This window comes from Sebastes umbrosus, chromosome 15 (assembly GCF_015220745.1).
Source record: "Sebastes umbrosus isolate fSebUmb1 chromosome 15, fSebUmb1.pri, whole genome shotgun sequence".
Classification (NCBI taxonomy): domain Eukaryota; kingdom Metazoa; phylum Chordata; class Actinopteri; order Perciformes; family Sebastidae; genus Sebastes; species Sebastes umbrosus.
In genome coordinates, this window is record NC_051283.1 from 9,618,073 (window position 1) to 9,641,621 (window position 23,549).

The window sequence follows — 23,549 nt, forward strand, 5'->3', positions numbered from 1 at the left end:
GACCGTTTTATAAAAATAACTTTTTTTAATCATATTTGCTCCAATCTCACCTACTTCAGCTTTAAAGGAAGAGTTTGTAACATTCAAGGGGATCTATTGGTAGAAATGGAATATAATATTCACGAGTATGTTTTCTTTAGTGTATAATCACGTGAAAATATGAATCGTTGTGTTTTTGTTACCTTAGCATGAGTCGTTTATATCTAGATACGGAGCAGGGTCCTCTTCACGGAGCCGGCCGCCATGTTTCTACAGTAGCCCACAACGGACAAACCAAACACTGGCTCTAGAGAGGGCCATTCCCGTTTTCACGTTTTCATGTTTTCCCGTCAGCCGCCCTAGTTCTCCTACACGCTTGGCACACAGGAGAAGTTTCAGTTGGTTACAATCTGCAAATCTCGCCGCTCGATGTCGCCAAACACACTGCACCTTTAAAGGGACAGTGTGTATGATTTGGCGGCATCTCCAGGTGTGGTTTCAGATTGCAACCAACTGAGTATCCCTCCGCTCACTACTCCCTTTCCAAGACTGTGGTAACGTGAGCTGCCGACCGTGGTTCGCCGTTCGCCTCACTCAGAAGCCATCCTTACCATAATAACACTACTTCAGGATGAGTCAGTGGGTGGCTGGCGTTACCACGGTTTTGCACTCTGTGGCTTACGTTACCGCAGTTTCACAAGCATGTAGGAGAGCTACGGTGGCCTTAAGGTAATGTAAAAAACGCAAAAGGCTCTCTCTAGAAGCCAGTGTTTGGTTTGTCCATTCTGGGCTACTGTAGAAACATGGCGGAGCAACATGACAGACTCCGTGAAGAGGACCCGCTCCCTATGTAGATATGAAGGACTCATTCTAAGCTAACGAAAACACAACGATTCTTAGTTTCAGGTGATTATAAACTAATGAAAACATAGTTATGAATATTATATTCCATTTCTGGTAATAGATCCCCCAAAATGTTTCACACTGTCCCTTTAAAGTCATGGACACCGAGATTTTACAATGTCCTTTTCTGCAAAAGTCAATGTACTGTAGGTTTGTGTACAGCCGTCTAAATATTCGGTTGATGTTGATCACACGCATCACCGAATAGCAGCAGTTAGTTCTTCCATCATGCAACGTCAGCGCCAAGGATTATAAGAGTTGTTTTGCAAAAAAATAACTCCTTTACTGAATACTTTATGTCCAACATAGAGCAGACACCAGTTATATAAATACAAGATTTGATCTGTATAAATGAATGAGATGTGAAAAGACCATCATATAGTTACATAACCAGCAGTCTGTCAAGTGTCTTCATTGTTTTCAAGGCAGTTTTTAGTGTAGCCATCAATCATCAAGTTTCCATGATAGTGTTTTGTAGAAAAAAACTGATTGATGACTTCAGTGAAAGGGCAAGAGTCAAATAACCCAGTTACTGTTTCACTCTGACTTTGCACCAGAGAGAAACATCACATCAACCTCACTGATGGACGTGCTGTATATTTAGATCATGCCAGGCTCAGGTTACATGCCCTTCATTTATGCTGGGCCTGTCTTTTTTATGGTCTGATGACATGTGTCTTGATACATACCGTGGTGTTGACTGCATTTAAGCCAGCCAGTATGCTGTACCAGATCATGTTTTGTTCAGAATTATTGTTATGAGGCCTGTTATTAGTTTTGTGCAATTTCCTCCAGAGTTGCACTGTTTCATGTCAGTACAGTTAATTCATTGAGCTCCTCAGTATGAATACAGACTCATGCTAGTTAGATAGCTCAAGGCTTAAAAGTTTGGTATCTTGCATCTAAGTAAGATTGTTAAAGGTGCATGGTGTAGGATTTTGCGGTAGCGGTGAGGTTGCAGATTGCAACCAACTGAAACTTCTACCGTTTGCCAAGCATAGACTGTTTATAAGAAGTGGACATATAGTCACCGTGACGTCACCTATTGGTTTGTGGACTGCCGTTTTGAAGCCTTGAGTTTGGCATTTGGGCCGTCGCCATCTTGGTTTTTGGGCCTGGTCATCTCAAGTTTTTGCAACCAGAAGTGACACAAAAGGGTTTAGCTAAGTACAACTGAACATTGAATAAGACATATTTAGGCGACCAAATTTTTATTGGAGACAGCCCATTGGTACCAAGTACAGTCCCCTCAAAAACTATTTGAACAGCGTGGCCAATTCTTTCTTTTCTTTTTTGCTGTACACTGAAAACATTTGGGTGTGACATCAAAAGATGAATATGAGACAAGAGATCAGTATTTCAGCTTCTATTTCCAGGTATTTACATAATTTCTGCCAATAGATCCCCTTAAATGTTACACACTGTTCTTTAAAGAGTAAAAAGCATTACTCTTTCACTTTACCCACCCGCATTTACACCACCACGTGTGGTGATTGAGAGCCGAGACCTCACTTCACTTTATTGTCCATAAGGAAAACACGTGCTTCCTGCAATGGAAAAATGTGACTACACTGACAACAAAAATAAAATAAAATGATTTGTTGACCACTTGTGCAGTGTACCAAAGTGCATTTTTAGGCAAAATATAACTCGAATATTTTTATTGCATATAAAGGAAGCCAATTGCACTTTGCCCTTGAAAACCTGAACATCTAGCTCTCTTCTCTGACCTCTAGACTGCTGTCAGAGATCGATGATTGCAGGTTGTCGTGGCCAGGGACCGAGAGCGCTCATTCAGTGTATTCTGGGATATTGCAGGAATGAATTGGCCACGGTTGTATGGTAGGTTTTTGTTGACCGATGTTAACCAGAGTGCTGCAGCAGTTCGTCTACATTCAAAGTCGCAGTTAGCAGAAGAGAAGGAGGAGACATTTTCATGCTATATGTCCTCTGGCTTCCTCATCTGAAGCCAGCAGTGCAGTGTGGGCCAAGCCAGCAACGGGAGGAGGGAGAGGAATGCCAATGATACCATCATTATCCTCTTAAAGCTGCACAAAGCTACATTTCTATGTAAAACTCCAGCCGGCTTATCAGCCTTAATCGCAATGTGGTGCTTCAACAGACGAGTGCTACAAGAGAGAAAACCTTCCTATACCCCAAAATTAAGATGATGGAGGATATTTTGCCTTGATGAAGTGTTGGTTTTAAAGATAGGGTTGGTAATGTATTTGGGAAGGCTTTTTTGTTATATTTGTTAAAATTCTCATTACATCCCAATAGAAATCAACAAATCAAATACTCTGACTACAAACAAGAAAAAAATCTGGTATTTGTGGCTGTCGCAGGACTGTAATAAACCCGTCCAATCAATTCATTGGCCCGAGTGTAATGATTGGACGGGCTACCTGTCTACCTGCTTGCACTCTGCCCGTGTACTCATTGCGCATCACCGGAGTCTTCCACAAGCTGCTATCTGGACAGCTGTGAGTACTAACAATCGACACTGTTTGTTGTTTATGTTCATTATTGGCATGTTTCCACCAAGCAGTCCAGTTCAGTTCGTTACACATTAAAACGGTTGTTTTCGCGTTTCCATCACCAAAAGTTGTGGATGGTACCAATAGAACCGCTCCATTCTTGGTACCACCTCGGCTGATGTTCCAAGCAAGCTGAGACGATACTACAAGGCGGAGTTAAAACACTGCAGACCACTGATTGGTCAGAGAGAATCGTCACTAGTGCAACATGGGACATCCTGCACAAACCCGCCGTTTTTAAATAAGATGCCGACCATAGCGACCGCAGTTTTTAATTCACTCGACCCAGATTTAAAAAAAAAAAAAAAATGGCAACTTGCAAAACTACACCGTACACTACGTCGTACAATTGACTAAGTGTAGATCCTCTGTTTGGTTGCCGTTGAAATGATTCAGCGAGCAAGTGTCCAGTCCAGAGCAGTTTCACGCTCCGTCGCTACGGCGATCAGCTGAGAATCTCGCCCACACAGAGAGGGTACTATCTGCAGTGGAAACACGGCATAGAGAAAAGGACCTGGTACCCAAAGGGTGTCGAGTCGAGCAGAGTCATACAATGCAGAGGAAGCACGGCTTATGATCATTTTGGAACAACAGCGTTGTTGACAGCCCGTCCCTTTTGAAGCTAGTGCTGCTAACTACTTTCATTGGAAAAGAGTTGGCAAACACTGGGCTCGTTTTTTTCTGTTGGATTCTTTAAAAACCTATCGTACTTACTCTTGCTGGTTTCTTCAATGTTGCCAACACCAGCTTTGAGTGTAACCACTAAAAGGAAATCTTGTTTGTGCTTAGAAAGTGAGAATTTGGAAATTCGTAGTCTGTCCAGAGAAAGCTAGACTTGCCAGTGACAAATGAACCAATGCTTCTTCACTACCTCCCATGCTCTTAGAGCTTATGTTTAACTCCCGCAGAGCAATATCAAACTAGACAGCTATGACCATCTCAAACTGAAAAGCTGTTTCAAATCCCAAAAAGATATTTCCAGTCTTAGCTTAGCATGTTAGCATGCTGACATTTGTCAATTGGCACTAAACTCATAGTACAGCTGATGGAAATGTCATTAGTTTTGCAGGTATAAGGTCATGAACCAAAGTATTGGGCAAATTGAAATTTTGACCTGATGATGATGAAGAGATGAAAAGTTAGGGGATCACCAGAGACATCTGGATTCATCCTCTGGGAACCATCAATCTGTATAAAAACGTACGCTACATTTTGGTGAGGAAAAACTGGCATGGCCATTTTCAAAGGGGTCCCTCGACCTCTGACCTCAAGATATGTGAATGAAAATGGGTTCTATGGGTACCCACGACTCTCCCCTTTACAGACATGCCCACTTTATGATAATCACATGCAGTTTTGGGGCAAGTCATAGTCAAGTCAGCACACTGACACACTGACAGCTGTTGTTGCCTGTTGGGCTGCAGTTTACCATGTTATGATTTGAGCATATATTTTTATGCTAAATGCAGTACCTGTGAGGGTTTCTGGACAATATTTATCATCGTTTTGTGTTGTTAAATGATTTCAAATAATAAATATATACACACATTTGCATAAAGCAAGCATATTTAGCCACTCCCATGTTGATAAGAGTATTAAATACTCGACAAATCTCCCTTCAAGGTACATTTTGAACAGATAAAAATGTGTGATTAATTTGCGATTAACTATCGACAATCATGTGATCAATTCCGATTAAATAACTGAATCGATTGCCAGCCCTAATTTTAAGCCCAACCTGCGGCCATCAATGTGTATTAGGCCTTTATCTCGGAAGACACTTTGACATGTTGCAGTAAGAAAAGCACAGGTGTATGTACTAAAATGCACGATGGCTGAAATTCATTTACCTGTCTCTGTTCCTAGTATTATGCATGCTGACTCATTCATACCTGTGCTTTTCCTACTATGTTTAGTCAAAACGTCTGCTGTGGAAAAGGCCTGTAGTATATTGCAGCTTTACATAATAACCATCTCTGGCTGTCCTCATGTGATCTCTTGTTCTTTTCCAACTGTGTGTCCCCACCCCCAACCCATGTCCCACTTATGAACCCCAGCATCACATGACCTTGTGTCCCAGACTGTCCATTCTGTGTGTGTGTATGTGTGCCATGCATTCCTCTTTGTGATCTGAGATCAGACGGGCCGACTCCTGCTGTTTTTGGTACAGCAGCTTCTTTTTCCGCTCGGTAGGCTCAGCGTGTATGTTCACTGTGTGCGTGTGTACATGCAGTACAATGTGTGCTTTTTCTTTTAATTGTCCCGTATAATTACATGCACATGCTCATCAACACTGCGTAGCGTACATGGTGTCCTAAGCTCTTGTGTGTGTGTGTGTGCACGTGTGTGTATTTTGGTGGCCTACTTTGTCCTGATCATTTGGCCACCATATGCCATGAGGAGGCTGGTGAACGTTCCCCGAGTGCTGTAATTTCTTCCTACAGGAATGTCAGGAATCCTGTGTGTGGTGTCGGGGTGGGACGCACATAGGACCAAAGGGCTTTGGACACACACATACAGAAACACATTGAGACATACCACACTTGTGAGGACATTTAACGGACATTCTTGCACTTATTCTGCCCTTGATCTAAAACTGGCTTCATTAGAATGATTTCTATCCCGCTAGTACACTTTTCCCCATGAGCTGACAATGCACATTAGCTTGTAAGAAAGGCAGGTTTAGAAAATACGAGGGCTGTCAATCGATTAAAACATTTAATTGCGATTAATCGCATGCAACCTCAAGCCCAACAGGCAACAACAGCGGTCAGTGTGTCAGTGTGCTGACTTAACTATGACTTGCCCCAAACTGCATGTGTTTATTATCATAAAGTGGGCATGTATGTAAAGGGGAGACTCATAGGTACCAATAGAACCCATTTTCATTCACATATCTTGAGGTCAGAGGTCAAGGGACCGCTTTGAATATGGCCATGCCAGTTTTCCCTCGCAAAAATGTGCGTAAAATTTGAGTGTTATTTAGCCTCCTTCGCGACAAGCTAGTATGACATAGTTGGTACCAATGGATTCCTTAGCTTTTTTAGTTTCATATGATACCAGTATCTTCACTCTAGCTTTAAAACTGAGGCCTCTACAACCTAAAAATCACATGTTGCTTTAATGCGTTAAAGAAATTAGTGGTGTTAAAAACAATGATCGCGTTAACTTTGACAGCCCTAGAAAATACATTTTGTAGGCCTGGGAAATGGTAAATAATGAGTGCAATCTGCAAGTTCAAGTCTTTCCTGAAGGGCAATTGATTTTGCAGTATTAAAAGTACAGTGTGTAGAATTTGGCGACAATCTAGTGGCACGGTTGCAGATTGCAACCAACTGACTCCTCTTTCTCTAAAACTGCAGTAACGTGAGCTGCCAAGGGCAAAACCGTGGTAACACCGTTCACGTCGCTCAGAGGCCATCCTTACCATACTAACACTACTTTAGGTGCAACGTAAGTCAGACGGCGGCAGGCGGTACCACGATTCTGCACTCTGCAGCTCACGTTATCGCAGTTTCACAAGCGTGTCGGAAAACTACGGTGGCCTTGAGGTAGGGATGTCACGGTGAGGAAATTTTCCCACCGGTTAATAAACTTGTGCCAACACCGGTGTTACCGATTACACCGGACATTTTACAAGGAAAGATGATGCGCTTACTTTGATTATTACCGTTGGATGGCTGTGTGTCTGGCCTCAGGTTTTTACCCGACGTCGCTGCTCTACATACACCGGCTATGACCACTCCGTCCTCCTCGCGACGATAAACTCATTACCGTTATGGTTCCCTTAGAGCGTTCTAATCTGAAATCTTGCCAAAATAGGTGCATTTGCTTTGACACCAAATCCTCCTCCATCATCTGTCAAGTGTCTCTCGTCCAGTGTGTGAAATCCGATTATGTATTGATAACATGGCGCTGATACGCAAAAATGAACTAAATGGGTTTTATTTCCATTAAAAAAAAAAAGAAGAAAAACGACAAGTGTGGGCAAATAATGTAATTGATGTATGCCCAAACTCCATGTAACACCGGTAACAATGACTACTGCGGCAAACCTACCTTCAGGTATCATAAAAACGTGAATGTCTAGAGCCAGTGTTTGGTTTGTCCGTTCTATGCTACTGTACATGGCAACATGGCAGACTGTGAAGAGGACCTGCTCCCTATGTAGATATAAACAGCTCATTTTAAGGGAACGAAAACACGACGATTCTTAGTTTCAAGTGATTATACACTAATGAAAACATAGTTATGAATTTTATATTCCATTTCTGATAATAGATCCCACAAAATGCTACACACTGTTCCTTTAAGTGTTAATCTTAGACTGCCTTCAGTTAATTAGTAACAGGTTAAAAGAAAAGAACTGACTGGCAACTGCCTTGTTGACTGTCCTGCAAGAGAACAGACCTTTCACCCTGGTTTGGTCTGGTGTGGGTTCAGTCTGTGGGTGACTGTTGGTTCCAACTTCCAGTGCTTGATAGACAACTCAGCCCCGTGAATGACAGGTTTCACATAATCTGACCAATGGCGAGCTAGTGGGTTAGTGTACTACACAGCCATTGGAAGAAATCCAAGCCAAAGTGAAATCCAACACGAGGAGGAGTGAAACTTCAGAACAAGGCTCTCTCTCTCTCTCTCTCTCTTTGGTCTCGTGCTCGATGGTTCAGGGCCACGATGTGCTTCTGGCAATGTTTTGACTGTTGACCGTGTTAAATTACAACTAATTAAAGGTGCTAGTCAGAATGCTGCTGTGGCATTAACTCAGTATGTACAGTAGGAGTGGAACAAAAGGTCAGAATTCTGAGCTGTGCGTTCAAAGTTGAACAGGTAACCCTTTAGTGACCATAAAGTCCCTAAAGGCTTAAGAAACATCTTGTAGTGTACTGTTTAGCTGTAAAAGGAGAAAGTTTGTGACCCGGCAGCCATGTTGAGATCAGTTGAGGAAATGCCAAGCACCGCCCACCAGCCGGAGCAAACTTTCTCATTTTACAGCTAAAAAGTACACTATAAGATGTTTCTGAAAGCATTTTAATCGAGAAATAGGCATTACAGTAACATAATATTGATTCATATTTGATCAGCACTGCCTAGTTTGACCGCTTGATCAGGGTTCGCAAGTGATTGACAGCTGCCTCCGTTGAATGAACAGCCAATAGGAGCGCTCTTTCTCTGAAATAACCTGTGATTGGCCAAAGTCTCTCGTCATGGTCTAGATTCTTTGAAGCCTGAAAACAGAGCCATGAGGAGGTGCAGAAGTCTTTCTCTCAGAACACTTGAATTACAATATGCTGAAAGATTATTATGGAATTTTTGCCCAATGATGCCAAAAATATTCTGCCTACTGGAGGTTTAACTCATTTGCAGAGAGAGTTACCCCTACAGTCTATGAAGGATGATTTCTAATGACTATCAGCTGGTTGTAGATGGTTTCAAAATAATCTCTCAAACTCTGGTACCCACTGAGGTGAGTGGATATCTGCTGTCCTGCAGCTTTTACTGTCACTCACTTTTCTTCTTCCACCTGTCTCCACCTCTCCCATCCCACCGTCCCACCTGCTTCTACAGACGACGATGTGGATCTGGAGCAGCTGGTGAATGACATGAACTCCTCCATGGAGAGTGTGTACTCAACGCAGGCAGACACGGCGCTGCTCCTGAACAACGGCCACGTGCCCGCTCCACACCACCACCACCACCACCACATGCACGCTGCCTACCTGGGACACGGCCAGGCCCACCGTCGTCACACCCCACCCCTGCCCTCTTCCTCCCCCTCCATGGAGAGGCTGCGGCACTCTCAGCCCATGCACATCCAGGCCGTCAGGTAGACACTCATTACCTGCCCCGATTTCTCTGTTTTATATTAAAGAGGACCTATTATGCTTATTTTCAGGTGCATACTTGTATTTGGGGTTTCTACTAGAACATGTTTACATGCTTTAATGTTCAAAAAACGCTTTATTTTTCTCATACCGGCTGTGTTGCGGCACCTCTTTTCACTCTCTGTCTGAAACGCTCCTGCCACGCCCTCTAATAAAGCCCAGCCTGCTCTGAATGGTCAGCTGTCCCTCTCTGTTGTGATTGGTCAACCGAACCAAACTCTTTGGACTCCGCTCAAGCTCCAAGCTCTAACTAGCTTTGTTTAAGGGCGTGCCAAACTAGTTACTTGGTGACATCACCATGTTACAGAAGAAAAGGCGGGACTTCAAGCAAGGCGTTTCAGGTAGTTCAGGAACAGTGTTTCTGTGGGGGGAGAGTAAGCTTTGATTATACTCGCACAAGACACCGCGGGCCTCCGGCCTCCAGGAAAATGTTGATATTCCAAACGGCCTCATCTTTTTCCTCTGTCATTATACCTTTGCATTTCCTATATTATGTTACCTGCTTGCTAGCTTGCTAAATTGTTAGCCTCTGTGGCTTCTAGACACCGACAGTAACGTTAATATTGCCGTTGCTTAGCAGCATTGTTCTCACAACTTAACCACTTGAACGCCAAACATGTTGTGTACGCGACTTCCCATGTTGTGAACACGAGCTCACAAGTTTCATTTGAAGGCACCATAAATCATGTTATTATTGTCACTCGGCAACAAATCAGTTTCAGCCTTAGGTGGCTTCTCTTGATCTGTGTAAGTAAATAACAGCAGCAAAATTAAGTCATATTTTAAACAATGATACAGTAAATTATTAACAGTAAGTCACTACAAGCTTTACAGACAGAGTTTTGGCCTTGAATACTTTGTTGTTGTTTTTTTTATAAAAAAACAGATCAGAATTTGGATCAAAGGTCAAAGATAAAATGAACTTTTTAGTCTAATATATGTGTGCCACACCTTTTTCTATATCCAAATGACGGCCATCATCATGTGTATGCGGTATTGTCGGTCTGTCACTGGCCACCCAGCCATGACATCAGTGTGTGTGTCTCCCTCTGCAGGTGCCTGCAGGAAGAGCATCGGCTGCGTCCGGCCTCCCTGCCAGCCATCCCCAACCCTTTCCCTGAGCTCTGCAGCCCAGCCGGCTCCCCTGTTCTCAGCCCCATACAGACCTCCGACAACCACGTAAGCACACCCATACCACCTCACCTGCACTAACACACACTCACTGACAATATACAACTAAGTGGAGAAGGCAGACGTGCCCAAGTGTTTGGAAGGTTTTAGACTGAGTGGCTACCTTTTAGTGCCGGTATGGGGAAAAAACAAGTGTTTTGTTTGTTTTTGAAGTTGTTTGCTGGTTTATACCACTGTAGTTAGAGTGTCACACTTTACGAGGGACTGCACATCCCTTGTCCCGTGTCCCACATATTGAGACAATGTCCCGCATTTTAATTGGCTCTAATTTTCAAAAGTCAAACCAGATGCTTTTTTAAAATCTGGCTTTTATCCAATGGCTGTGAAGAAAGCAGGGAAAGCTGTCATCACGGCGCTGTGTTCGCTGTCAAACTGCGCACACGTGGGTCAAGTGCAGGTTAACATTTCACTGTCTTTGCTACGCTACGCCCAATGGGGGAAATTGCGAGTCACCGCAAAGTCATAAGCTGTGCAGATTTAGGCCGAATATGATGGAAACTACCAGAAAATGAAGAGCAGCTACAACAAAGACCGTGAAACTACTTATCATAAGCCGGTGGAAAGCGATTCTCAGAGTTTTTTGTGAAATTTGCCAGTTATTTTTCAATTTCACACAGGGGGAATACGACATGAAGCGACACAGTTCATGTGAGTCTCACGAGAAATGTGCGGCTCAAAAAGAGATGTGACGATCTATGGATGCATTCAGGCAAAACATAGAGATGTTACAGGATACGGGGCAGAATAGAAATGTTTATTTTAGATAGACATTAAATCAAAATTGTAGACTACCTCAAACATACAGTACTCTTTGTCCCACATTTGGTTTGTTGGGATCTGGTCACCCTATCTATAGTCGGGATACATTTGATTTGTTTTACTTCACCACTATCACAGGAGAGGGACTGTGTGTGTGTGTGTGTGTGTGTGTGTGTGTGTGTTTTAAAACCAGCTGACTGTTATGTTCAGGTCAGAACAGCATGTGTTGACTTTGGCTGCGGACAGCCTTTCCTTCCATTACACAACAGCTCACCCTGGGTTATCTTGACTGCGTGTGTGTGGGTGTTATTGTGGAAGCATCATTATCAATCACATGTGCACACACATACAGAGTTACAGACATGTTTTGCTGTGGGCCGAGGTGAGCAATGTCTCCAGGATGCTGCAGACAGAGTGCAGACTTCCGTAGCAGAGCCGGGAATACGGCTGGGAACGTCTGCAGGTCGGATCTCTCTGAACCTTCTAAAGACAGGCGCCCATTTCCGGTTCACACGCTTCAACCTTGGCTCTTAACGTCACTGTGTGTGTGTGTGTGTGTGTGTGTGTGTGTGGGTGTATGCGTGTGTGTGTGTGTGTGTGTCATAGCTTTGCCCTTCCTTCCCCCGGTAGAGCCTCCTGTCCCAGGAATGTTCCATCCCTCGCAAAGACGTTTTCAGGATGCCCATGAACAATAAAAGTTATTTTAGATGCTCACCCTTTTTTACACTCCCATCCACACACACTTACATCCACTGACTACATTTACATGCACAAAATATTTCGGTTGTTGCCCTTATTCAAAAAGAAACAATATTCCTACTAAGCTGGCAGATGAACATGAATATTCCACTAATATTCACATGCAGCCATGCATACTCCGATTAACGTAACCGGTGGCGGACTAGTTCGACTGTGCGAACACAGCCTCCCTCTTTCAGTCCTTCAACCACCTTCTTGAAAAGATCAGATCAGATATAAAAAAAACCTGTTGATATCCAAGTCTTTCATAATGTTAACACTAGGGCTGTCAAAGTTAACGCGACAATAACGCGTTAACGCAAATTTGTTTTAACGCCACTAATGTCTTTAACGCATTAATGCAACGTGTGATTTTTAGGTTGCAGCAGTATCATATGAAACTAGAAAACCTAAGGAATCCATTGGTACCAACAATATTATACTTACATGTTGCGAAAGAGGCTAAATAACTCTCCAAACCTACGTTAACTTTTGGTGAGGAAAAACTTGCATGGCCATTTTCAAAGGGGTCCCTTGACCTCTGACCTCAAGATGAATGAAAATGGGTTCTATAGGTACCCACGAGTCTCCCCTTTACAGACATGCCCACTTTATGATAATCACATGCAGTTTGGGGGAAAGTCATAGTCAAGTCAGCACACTGACACACTGACAGTTGTTGTCTGTTGGGCTTGAGTTTGCCATGTTATGATTTGAGCATATTTCTTTATGCTAAATGCAGTACCTGTGAGGGTTTCTGGACGATATTTGTCATTGTTTTGTGTTGTTAATTGATTTCCAATAATAAATGTATACAAACATTTGCAGAAAGCAGCATATTTGCCCACTCCCATGTTGATAAGAGTATTAAATACTTGACAAATCTCCCTTTAAGGTACATTTTGAACAGATAAAAATGTGTGATTAATTTGCGATTAATTTTGATTAACTATGGACAATCACGCGATCAAATATTTTAATCGATTGGCAGCCCTAATTTAAAAGTAGGCGTGTTTCTCCTTCCGACCAGAAATGTGGGCTTCTCTTTTGGGCATGCATCTCTGCAAACATTCGGCTAGCTGGGTTTATGAACAACGCACAGAGCTGGACGCCAACAGGCAAGAGGCCGCAAACTGACGTTAAAAAACAAACAATGGAGACGCATATTACGAATGTGCTGTATACATGTCCAAAGAATGCACCTAAAACCAGAATAATATCGGCATATTCCACGTCTTAATCGGAAAATGCTCCATTCGGAATAAAGCCTAATTCAGAATATCCCAAATTTTCAAATTCTGAATATTGTTCTATTCGGAATAATAATAGTGGAATATTAGTGTGCATGTTAACATAGTCGCACAGGTTATTCAGGACACAGCGCACAGACAGATACATGCATGATAAGGCAAAGCATTATTTTAGCATTTCGTTGACATCATCTATCTCACAAGGTCTGGAGTCATAGAGAGCAAGTTTGCAGTTTGTACAAAGGAGCTTTTGTCTGTGTTTGAGTCTGTGAGAGCCGATCAGATGTTGCATCATGTCTCTTTCCCAGAACATCTTCATTTTGTTCAGTTTTGCTCTTTAAACTATTATCCTGTTTATTTTAAAAGGCAAATAATCACCCAGTATTTGTCACACAAAAGAAATACATTTTTATTTTGTGATAACTAACGTATTTAGACATTTTGGTATTTTCAAGAAGCTGATTTTCATATGCTTTGTATCTGACATCGATGATTCATTCCTGCTATGATTTTCAAACAGATTATTGCTCAGAGGTCTGGCAGCATTTTGCTTCTTCTTTACTGCATTTTTCATGGCATGTCACCAGGTTGGTGTAGGCAGGAAATTCTTCAAGACTGCTTAATGGCACAAAAACAGCAAGATTGTTGTATTCTTCCAGCAAGAACAGCGATAAAGCTTGTGCTGGAAGGAGTAAAAAGCACATGGAAAAAACACTTCCAAGATTCCATCATGTTTATCATCGTCAGCAAAAGAGAAAAACCTTTTGGCCGAACAAGCAGAGGAGGTGGCTGGGAGACTGATAAATGTGTAGCTGGAGGTGATGGGGATCATGGGAAACAAAAACCACCAGTGTAAAGAAACATCTCCGCTATAATTTGATTAGTTCACAATCATTAAGTGATCTATTAAAATACTACATGGAGTAACTTTAGTGGCTTGGGGTCGAGGGATGGCGATGCCAGTCCAGACTGAAATATTAACAACTATTTAATGGATTGTCTTGGAATTTTGTACAGACAGTAATGGTTCCCAGACGAAGTATCTTAGGGCGCTTTCATAAGCCAACAATTAGTCCGCTTTAATCAAACTCTGGTGCGGTTCGTTTGGGCAGTTGTGAACGCGGTAATCATACTCTGGTGTGGAACAAAACAAACGGTCCGAGACAGCTTGCGAGAGGTGGTCTCGGACCGTTTCCAAGAGAACCAAAACGCAGGCTGCCAGTGTGGGCATTTGTTGAGATGGACACAGGTAAACGACACGTTAACATGAGCGGGAGAGGACTGACCTGGACTTCTGCAGAAGTCTAATGTTTGCTTGACATCTGGGCAGAAGAGAACATATAAAATATGATAAATACAGTCCACAAAAAGTAGCAATGTTTATAAAGTCATTTGAGATAAACTGGAGGAGAAGGGATTTGTGCGCACAGTGGAGCAGCGCAGAGTCAAAGTGAAAAAAAACTTCGACAGCAATATATCAAAGTCTGCAATTCCCTGCAGAGAAGTTGAATTTGCTCCTTCGTACACACCCCTCAGCAAATTATTGTTTTCTTGTGGTGCACTTTAATTTGGGTACTATAAAACAAACCAAACGTATCAATTTAACTCTGATTCGGACTCTAGCCATAGATTATATTTAGATGGACGACGCATCTCCACTTGATGATGTCACCAATATGCAAATGACTGCATGACCTCATGTGGCGAGTTTTGGAGCTAGTGCTAGCTACTTTCTTTGGAAAAGAGTTGGTAACACTACGATTTAATAGAGTGCTGCAGGGATGACGTATTTTTGTAGGCCAACCAGGAAGTTAGCATCGCCCTGTTTCCCTCTCCAAATAGCCAATGGGATTTTTCCATTGGCTTTTTGGATTATTGCAGAAAATAAGCTCTGTGGCAAACAAACGTTTATGATACTTACACATTTTGTTCAGCAAGATAATCTCCACAAATAAACACCACTTTTATGATTTTTTGAAGCGTTAATGCAATCGCCAGGAGAAAAAGCTAATGCTAGGCTATAAACAAACTACACCGCGGTCGCATGAGCGCGAGTATACACAGCGAGGCTGTAAAGGCGGACGTATCGGCGTGATGACGTTTAGTAGTCTAATTTAGCCACTTGTTAGCAACCGCCTTTTTTAAGACACATAAAGGCTTCAAAGTTAACGAGTGGGGTATTTACTGACGTATTTTATGTCGCAGAAGAAAACGTTAAAATGTCTTAAGCTTGTGTTAACCACAGACCTTATTTCAGGCATCTAACTAAAATCACATTAAAAAAAACCCATTGGCTCAAGGGAACCGGAAGTGCTAAGCTCGTTTCCGTGTTTTAGGACTCATTCCTGCAGCACTCTATTATGACTATGTAACATCTTCCTAAACCCAGTATTAAATGGCCTCGTATGGTGGATGCGTGTGAAACCATCATGCACTTTAATCCTTTCTAATGCCGTGGCTAGCCTGCGGCTGATTGAATGAAACCTCCGCTGATCAAATCACTTAAGTTCAGCGACACACTGGCCACGACTTCAGCTCCAGACTTCAGTGCCTCTGTTTGCATGCTCTGTTGTGTAATGTCATATGTAAGCTAACAGAAAGGCTATAGGTTAGTGAAGGTCAGGAAGATGTTTGAGTACGTGCATGCATGCGTGGATGTGTGCAGGTCAGTTTAGTTCTGTTCTCTGAAGACCACTGAGGATGGCTTACACAACAACGCAGACGAGACTCTCAGACGTGCTGTGCGTTGGTCTACAGACATCGTATTTGCATTGGCATGGTTTTATCATAGGATCTCTCTCCCTCCAGCTGTAGAGTTAGAATCTGGACATTCTTCACTAAGCTTCAGTCTTTCTCAAAGGGAACGCTTATATTATGAGCCAGTAAAACTGTGTATGTGCGTGCCATGACAGGTTTATGGCCTGCGTGGTCTTTGGTACACATTTGAATGGATTTCTCCTCAGGGTATCACGAACAGGTTATGAACAGATAACATGACGCTGCATCTCCATCACATTTTAGAAGCAAGTTTAGGGGAATACCCATCTCATGGTAAATCTTCTTTAACTCTTTACATGGGGTCTAGTAGCTGCTAATGCCAACGCTTATTCAGTAGTCTGTCTGTAGTTGATGATGGACTCCTGATAGCAGCCGTTTCCCACGCAAGTTGTGTCAGTCTTACACCATACAGTTCAGTCATGCTACCACGGCTTTCACAAGGATTTGGTCAGGTCCTGTCTGTCATCACTGGGCGATTGGGTTTGCTTTGGCATCACGACTGCGGCTACAACGCAACTCCTGCTTTTATTTGTGGCCAGAGACGCGGCATTACGAACATCAGGGACAGCAGGGCGGCCCAGTGGTTAAAGAGACCATCTCTCAAAGCAAAGAACTCGGGTTCAAGCCCCCTGTGTTGGCAAGCAGCCACCCTGCTGAAGTAGCTTTGAGCAAGACACTGAACCCCTTCCAGCTCTGGGTTCACTGCTCTTTAAATGACCCTGACCTCTGACCTCCCTGTGGAAAAAGGCAAGAGAAAAGACGGGTTTAAGGAGAAAAAAAGGGATGTGAAAGAGTCAGTTTCTCATGGTTTGTTATTCAGTGCGTGGACTGATTATTGAAATATTTGGTGCTTGCGAAATTTAATACAAATTTACAGTCTGATGGATTTGTTTTTTCTTTCTTAGCCTTTGTTTAGCGGCATCTAGGGCTGGCAATGTTGGTCGATTTGGTCGGTCCAACACTTTGGTTCAGACTGAAATATCTCAACAGCTATTGGATGAGCTGCCAAGACATTTTGCAGACATTCATAGTCCCCAGAGGAGGAATCGGAATGACTTTACTAGGGCTGTCAAAGGTAATGGGATAATGCATTAACGCAAATTTGTTTTAATGTCGCTAATTTCTTCAACGAATGAATACAACTTGCTATTTTTAGGTTGTATCCGGGCTCAGCTTTAAAGCTAGTGAAGATACTGGCATCATAAGAAACTAGAAACTAAACCTAAGGAATCCATTGGTACCAACCCATGTCATACTAGTTCGTCGCGAAGGAGGACAAATAACTTTCCGAAGTTAGGCTACATTTTAGCGATGGAAAAACTGGCATGGCCATTTTCAAAGGGGTCCCTTGACCTCTGACCTCAAGATATGTGAATGAAAATGGGTTCTATGGGTACCCACAAGTCTCCTCTTTACAGACATGAACACTTTATGATCATCACATGCAGTTTGGGGCAAGTCATAGTCAAGAGTTTTCCATGTTATGATTTGAGCATATTGTTTTATGCTAAATGCAGTACCTGTGAGGGTTTCTGGACAATATTTGTCATTGTTTTTTATTGTTAATTAATTTATAATAATAATAAATATATACATACATTTGCATAAAGCAAGCATATTTGCCCACTCCCATGTTGATAAGTGTATTAAATACTTGACAAATCTCCTTTTAAGGTACATTTTGAGCAGATAAAAAATGTGTGATTAATTTGCAATTAGATATTTTAATCGATTGACAGCCCTACACTTTAGTGATCCTCTGACTTTGCCTCAAGCGCCACTATGTTTTTTAGGGAAATGTCTCAACAATTATTGGATGAGTTGCCATCAAAGTTTTCACAGATGTTAATGGTGACACATTTCGGAGATCCCTCGTCTTTTCAACCAGCGCCTTCATCAGGTCAAAATGTCTATTTGTCCAGTAATCTGATTTATGACCAAATACCTGCAAAACTAATGACATTTCTGTCAGCTTCAGCTGTACTTTATGTTTGGTGCTAATTAGCAAATGTTAGTATGCTAACACGCCAAATAAAGATAGTGAACATTATAGCTGCTGAACATGAACATGTAAACATCGAGCTTGTGAGCATGTTAGCATACTGGTGTTAGTGTTGACCTCAAAGCACCGCTGTGTCTTACAGTAAGTACAGCCTAACAGAGCTGCTAGTGCGGCTGTAGACTCTTGTTTTCTGTCTGGCGCTAATGTTGCGATGGAATCTTCAAACTTTCTCTTGTCCATCCTCCTTGCTTGAAATTGCTTTTCAAGAGAATTCTGAATTCTTGTGGACCACCCTGTTTTTACATTTCTGTCTTCTGGTTGTGTTGTATTGATTATACTAGTGCAGTGCCCGTTCGAAACGGGCCTATTGCTCAGGTCCAGAAGCTGACAACAAAAGTTGTCAATACCTCCAAACAAATGTACATATTAAAGGTCCCATATTATAAAAAAGTGAGATTTTCATGTTTTTTTTTGTTACAAAGCAGGCTTAAGTCCTATATAAATACTGTGAAAGTATCGAAATGCTCAATCCACAGGGAAATACACACAGCCCGTATTCACACGCTCTGCATTTGAAACAAGCTGTCAGGATTTCTGTCCATTTGTGATGTCACAAATATACAATATTTAGACCCTTTACACAGTTTTAAACGTAAACATTCTAAATGTGTCCCAGTTTATTCCTGGTTGCCGTGTATGTGAATGTCATCAGCTGACAGGAAGTACACATGGACCCAAGCTGTTGCCTAGCAACGCAATTCTGTTGCAATTTCGTCGCAATTCCATAGAAATGCGCTAAAACAGAGCTTTTAAGACAGAGGGTAAATACAGGCATATTCAGGCTGACAGTATGAGGAAAATAAAGGGTTTTTTGAACATTACAGCATGTAAACATGTTCTAGTAGAAACACAAAATACAAGTATGAACCTGAAAATTTGCATGATATGGGACCTTTAAATCTATGGCTACAGTATATATGTTGTTGCAGTGTCATAAAAGGTTATTTATGTCTAAAACTCTGAGTCACAGACTCTCTCTGTTTAAGACTCATACCTCCCCCCTCTTTCTGTGGTCAGCTGATGAACTTCTGCACGCAACGGTCTGCTGACCCACTGCAATCAGATCAGGTGCACGTACATGTGTGTGTCTGTGTGTGTGTTATGAAGGTTTACAGGACTCTTGAGTTTCTGCCATGCAGTAAATGTTTTACATGCCGTGGCAATGTGATGACGCAACTTTGCTTCTTTGACACACATGGGGATTACATGTGTCGTTACTGTCGAACCAGAACTTGATGCTAGAAACCATAAAAATGCAACCAGATAATGATGAGAGCTGATTGTTTAGAGGCTATATAACTAAGTTACACTCCAAAGTTAGGCAAAATTTGGGGAGGAAAAACTGGCATGTCCATTTTCAAAGGGGTCTCTTGACCTCTGACCTCAAAATATGTGAATAATAATGGGCTCTATGGGTACCCACGAGTCTCCCCTTTACAGACATGCCCACTAGGGATGCACCAATTGTGAAATTCTGGTCCGATACCGATATCAATGTTAGTCCCCATAGTAGCCATTTCATATGGTGATATAATTTTTTTGAAATTGACCTCACTGTATACAATGACCTGTGGTGACCTCTAGGATAATCAAAGCCTCATGAACCTTTACCACCACAAATTACAGACCTAGAGCATTCAGAGGATGGATGGCTTTCCTAGGTAGATTGACAATAAGGGGGTTTCTGAGCAGTTTCCAGAATAGAAGTGTTTGCCATCCAATCGCCGAAAAATGCAATTCTTGCAGAAATCTCCAAATGTCAAAATTTTTTGATCCCAAATCACAGCATGGCTTTTTTATGGTGTTCCTCAAGGTCTTTGGTGTCTTAATTTGGTATTCTGCAGGGATAATTGAACGTTTTTTATCAATTCCCGGTTAAATTTAGCACCAAATCTATGTAACTAATGGTATCAACCCTAAAATTGCTGCAAAAACTTACGAGACATAATAGAGCATGGGGATGGCCATCATATACTTCTATCATAATGTTCTATGCCCTTATACACTTTCACAATTTATTTTAATCAATTAATTTTCCTTTCAGACTTATGACTTTAGCTGCATGTCAAATTAATCTTCAGTTTCCCAGCTTTCAGATGATGTACACCAGTTAAATGTGACATATACTGTTGACCTGCGAAAGGCGGGGCATAATGGTAAGAGGTTAAGGGACCTCAGAACTCTATTCATAGTCTACAATATCTAGATGAACTCTTGTTCGAGGTAATTTCTCACAGTTTGTAATCAGCATCTGATTGAAACAGTGATGAAACCATTTTTAAAATGTAAGCTTCCTTAAAATGGACATCAGATTAAATGTTAATTCCTGAAGAGAGAGTTTACACACATCCTTTGTTTCTTGAGATTTTATCAAATAAGATCCATGATATCCTGTACATGACCAAACTATTGTTTCACTACTTTTTTTTTTATTATTATAATATCTGCCAGGTCCAAATGTGATTTATGTTCTGTTTTATTGGATCAATTGGATGAACGCCCACATAGTAAACGTCTATCAGTCAGTCGGAGGCTTTCTGTCTGGCTGTGTACACATGTATGTGTGTGTGTGTGCGTGTGTGTGTGTGTGTGTGAGTGTGTGTGTGTGTGTGTGTGTGTGTGCGTGTGTGTGTGTGTGTGTGAGAGAGACAGTGTTGGGTCGTGGGGAGGTGGGGAGGTGAGCCACTCAGTGACTCTTTGTGGTGGCGCTCCAGTGAGGTGAAATTGAGTTTGGCCTGTCTGCAGAGCTAATCAGCTATGTCTGGCTTGAAACCCGACCACTCACAGACATGAAAGACAACTGACGCTGTAATAGACCAGAGTGGGAAGTCACCACTAACCAGTATCCAAATGCTGACATTGGTGATGGGTGAGTTAGCCTCCAACAGACAGCCAGCTATCATCTGGAGGTTTGTTGCTGCTGGTAAAATAATTTCTACTATTACAGGACAATCTTAAGAATTCGTTGTTAAAGGTACTGTGTGTAAAATTTAAATTAGCAGAAATGGAATATAATATCAATCACTTACCAAACGGCAGTATTCGATGAGTTGGAAGTGAGAATGGGTTGACCATGTTGCTCCGCCATGTCCGCCCAGAACGGACAAACCAAACACTGGTTCAAGAGGGAGCCTTTCACGTTTTTACTTTACCTGAAGGCCACCGTAGTTCTCTGACACATTAGTGAAACTGTGATAACGTGAGCCGCAGAGTGCAGGACCGTGGTACCGCCAGCCGCCGTCTGACTTCCGTTGCTCCTAAGATCGAAAAGGTGAACGGCTTTACCACAGTTTTGCACTCGGAGGCTCATGTTATTGCAGTCTTGGAAAAGGGAGGAGTGAGCAGAGGGGTACTCAGTTGGTTACAGTCTGCAACCACACCACTAGATGCCACCAAATCCTCCACACTGTAGCTTTAAATTAATATCTATAGGTTTTCTAGTTTTATACGATACCAGTATCTTGACTCTAGCTTTAAAACTGAGCTTGCTACAACCTAAAAATCGCAAGTTGCATTTGCGTTAACGCGTTATCGCGCTAACTTTGACAGCCCTAAAATATATACATACATTTGCATAAAGCAAGCATTTGCCCACTCCCATGTTGATAAGAGTAATAAATACTTAGCAAATCTCACTTTTAAGGTACATTTTGAACAGATAAAAAAATGTGATTAATTTGCGATTAATTGCGATTAAGTAATTTTATTGATTGACTGTCCTGATTTATACATTAAAACAAAAGATAGTGGCCATCACTACCCCTGCCCCCTCCACTCTGAATGAATCACTCAGCGACTTGTATTACTGTGGAATAGATCTGCTCTGGCTTAAAACAACCAGATCACTTGTGTGTGTGTGTGTGTGTGCCTGTGTTAGCTAGTGTGTGCATTCATTGTGTGTATTTGTGTGTTTTGCGTACAGCCTGATAGGTTTAGGGGCCTATAAACCTCTTGGTCAAGTGGGCCTGACCCTGGCACAGATTATTGTATTTGACCTCTGACCCCGCACATACTGTGCTTGTGTGTGTATGTCTTTGTTTATAGGCATGCAGGTGTCTGTCCATGACCCTTCAATTCAATATGTTGTGGCTCCAAGCCTTCCTTGTGTGTTTGTTGTGTGTGTGCATGTGTGTGTGTGCATGTGTGTGTGTGTGTGTGTGTGTTATAAGCAGCATAGGAGACCAATAACCCTGTACATTTCCACCCCTCACCCGCCTCTGGTTGAGAGAAAAGAGGGAAGTGGGGGAAGGGAAAGCAGAGGGGGGAGGACCAAGTCAAGGTGAGTTAAATTTCAAGATAAAACCTGGTAAAAGGAGGCTGAGGATCTTAGGGACCTTTGCCAGCAGAACAGTTGTTCGAAAGTTACAAAACAAGCACACGAAGAAATAGAAGACATTAGAAAGAAAAGGGAGATAAACAGAAGGAAAGTGAGCTTGTCATCTCTCCCCACGCCCACCCTTTCTTTCTCATCACATACCTGAACATGCATTAGCCTCTAGGGAAGAAAAAAATAGAGTCATCTATGTATCGCGTTTTTTTTGCTTCATTGGAGTCTATGCGGAGGAAAAAGGAAGCTACCGCTTTTATTTGTAAGAAAGTAGGAAACAGCGGAGATGTCCGTGTGGATACGACTTGAACCCTCACATTTTAAATCCAAAGTGGTTAACACGACACATCCAGTAAAGTATGGAAACACTTTGGGTTTCACACATTACCAGGAAAAGCAGAGCTAGACATCATGGCTAAAGCTACATGCTAACTCATGGACAGGAAACGTAATGATTGCGGTAACGTGCGGTCAAGCCAGCCACCGCTCTCATCTCCGTGGTCAAATCAGCCGACTCTACAACTGTATAAACCCATATACTAACATTTATGTTAAATGCATTAAAACGGCCCCGATGGAGATGATCATGGATGTATAAAGAGAACGGAGCTGACGGGAGAGCTAGAGACGGACTTGGCGAAGTTAGCGGAAGTATACACGTGTGACTACGTCCGGTTTTCAAAATAAGGTGTTAACAAACAGTACTGTATATACAAAATACATATATGGAAATAAGATTGATTGGATTATATTCACCAGAAGTATAAAACATTACATGTCCCTTTTTAAATTAAAAAGAAAATACCACTAATTTGTGAGGTCTTTTATTCTTTGATTTTTGGGGTTGCTGGAAAAAATGTATAAATAATGCCTGAAAATGACTGACATATTTGGTTTCAGGACATCTCTGACTACATACATGCTGAAAATAAAAAAAATTTACTGCATTAATTTAGATATTTTCCAAACTAAAAGTCCCTAGAAGTGTATGATTCAACTTTTTCCCCATGGTCTAGTGTTACAAAAGTGAACAAAAATCGCAATAAATCAAAACATCGAATCACAATACTTAAAAATGGCAATACATATCGAATCAGCACCAAAGTATAATATCGGGAGACACACACACACACACACACA

At 42.0% G+C, this 23,549-nt stretch overlaps 1 protein-coding gene across 2 annotated transcripts in view; it reads left to right on the forward strand.

The window, feature by feature from the left end:
- LOC119503963 (growth factor receptor-bound protein 10-like) overlaps nucleotides 1-23,549 on the forward strand; it is a 59,605-nt gene that overhangs the window by 14,580 nt on the left and 21,476 nt on the right. For both annotated transcript variants that reach the window (XM_037796038.1, XM_037796039.1), the window contains 2 exons: nucleotides 8,988-9,246; nucleotides 10,360-10,483. In XM_037796038.1, coding sequence (XP_037651966.1) covers nucleotides 8,988-9,246; nucleotides 10,360-10,483 — 383 coding nt within the window. The remainder of the gene's footprint in view (nucleotides 1-8,987; nucleotides 9,247-10,359; nucleotides 10,484-23,549) is intronic.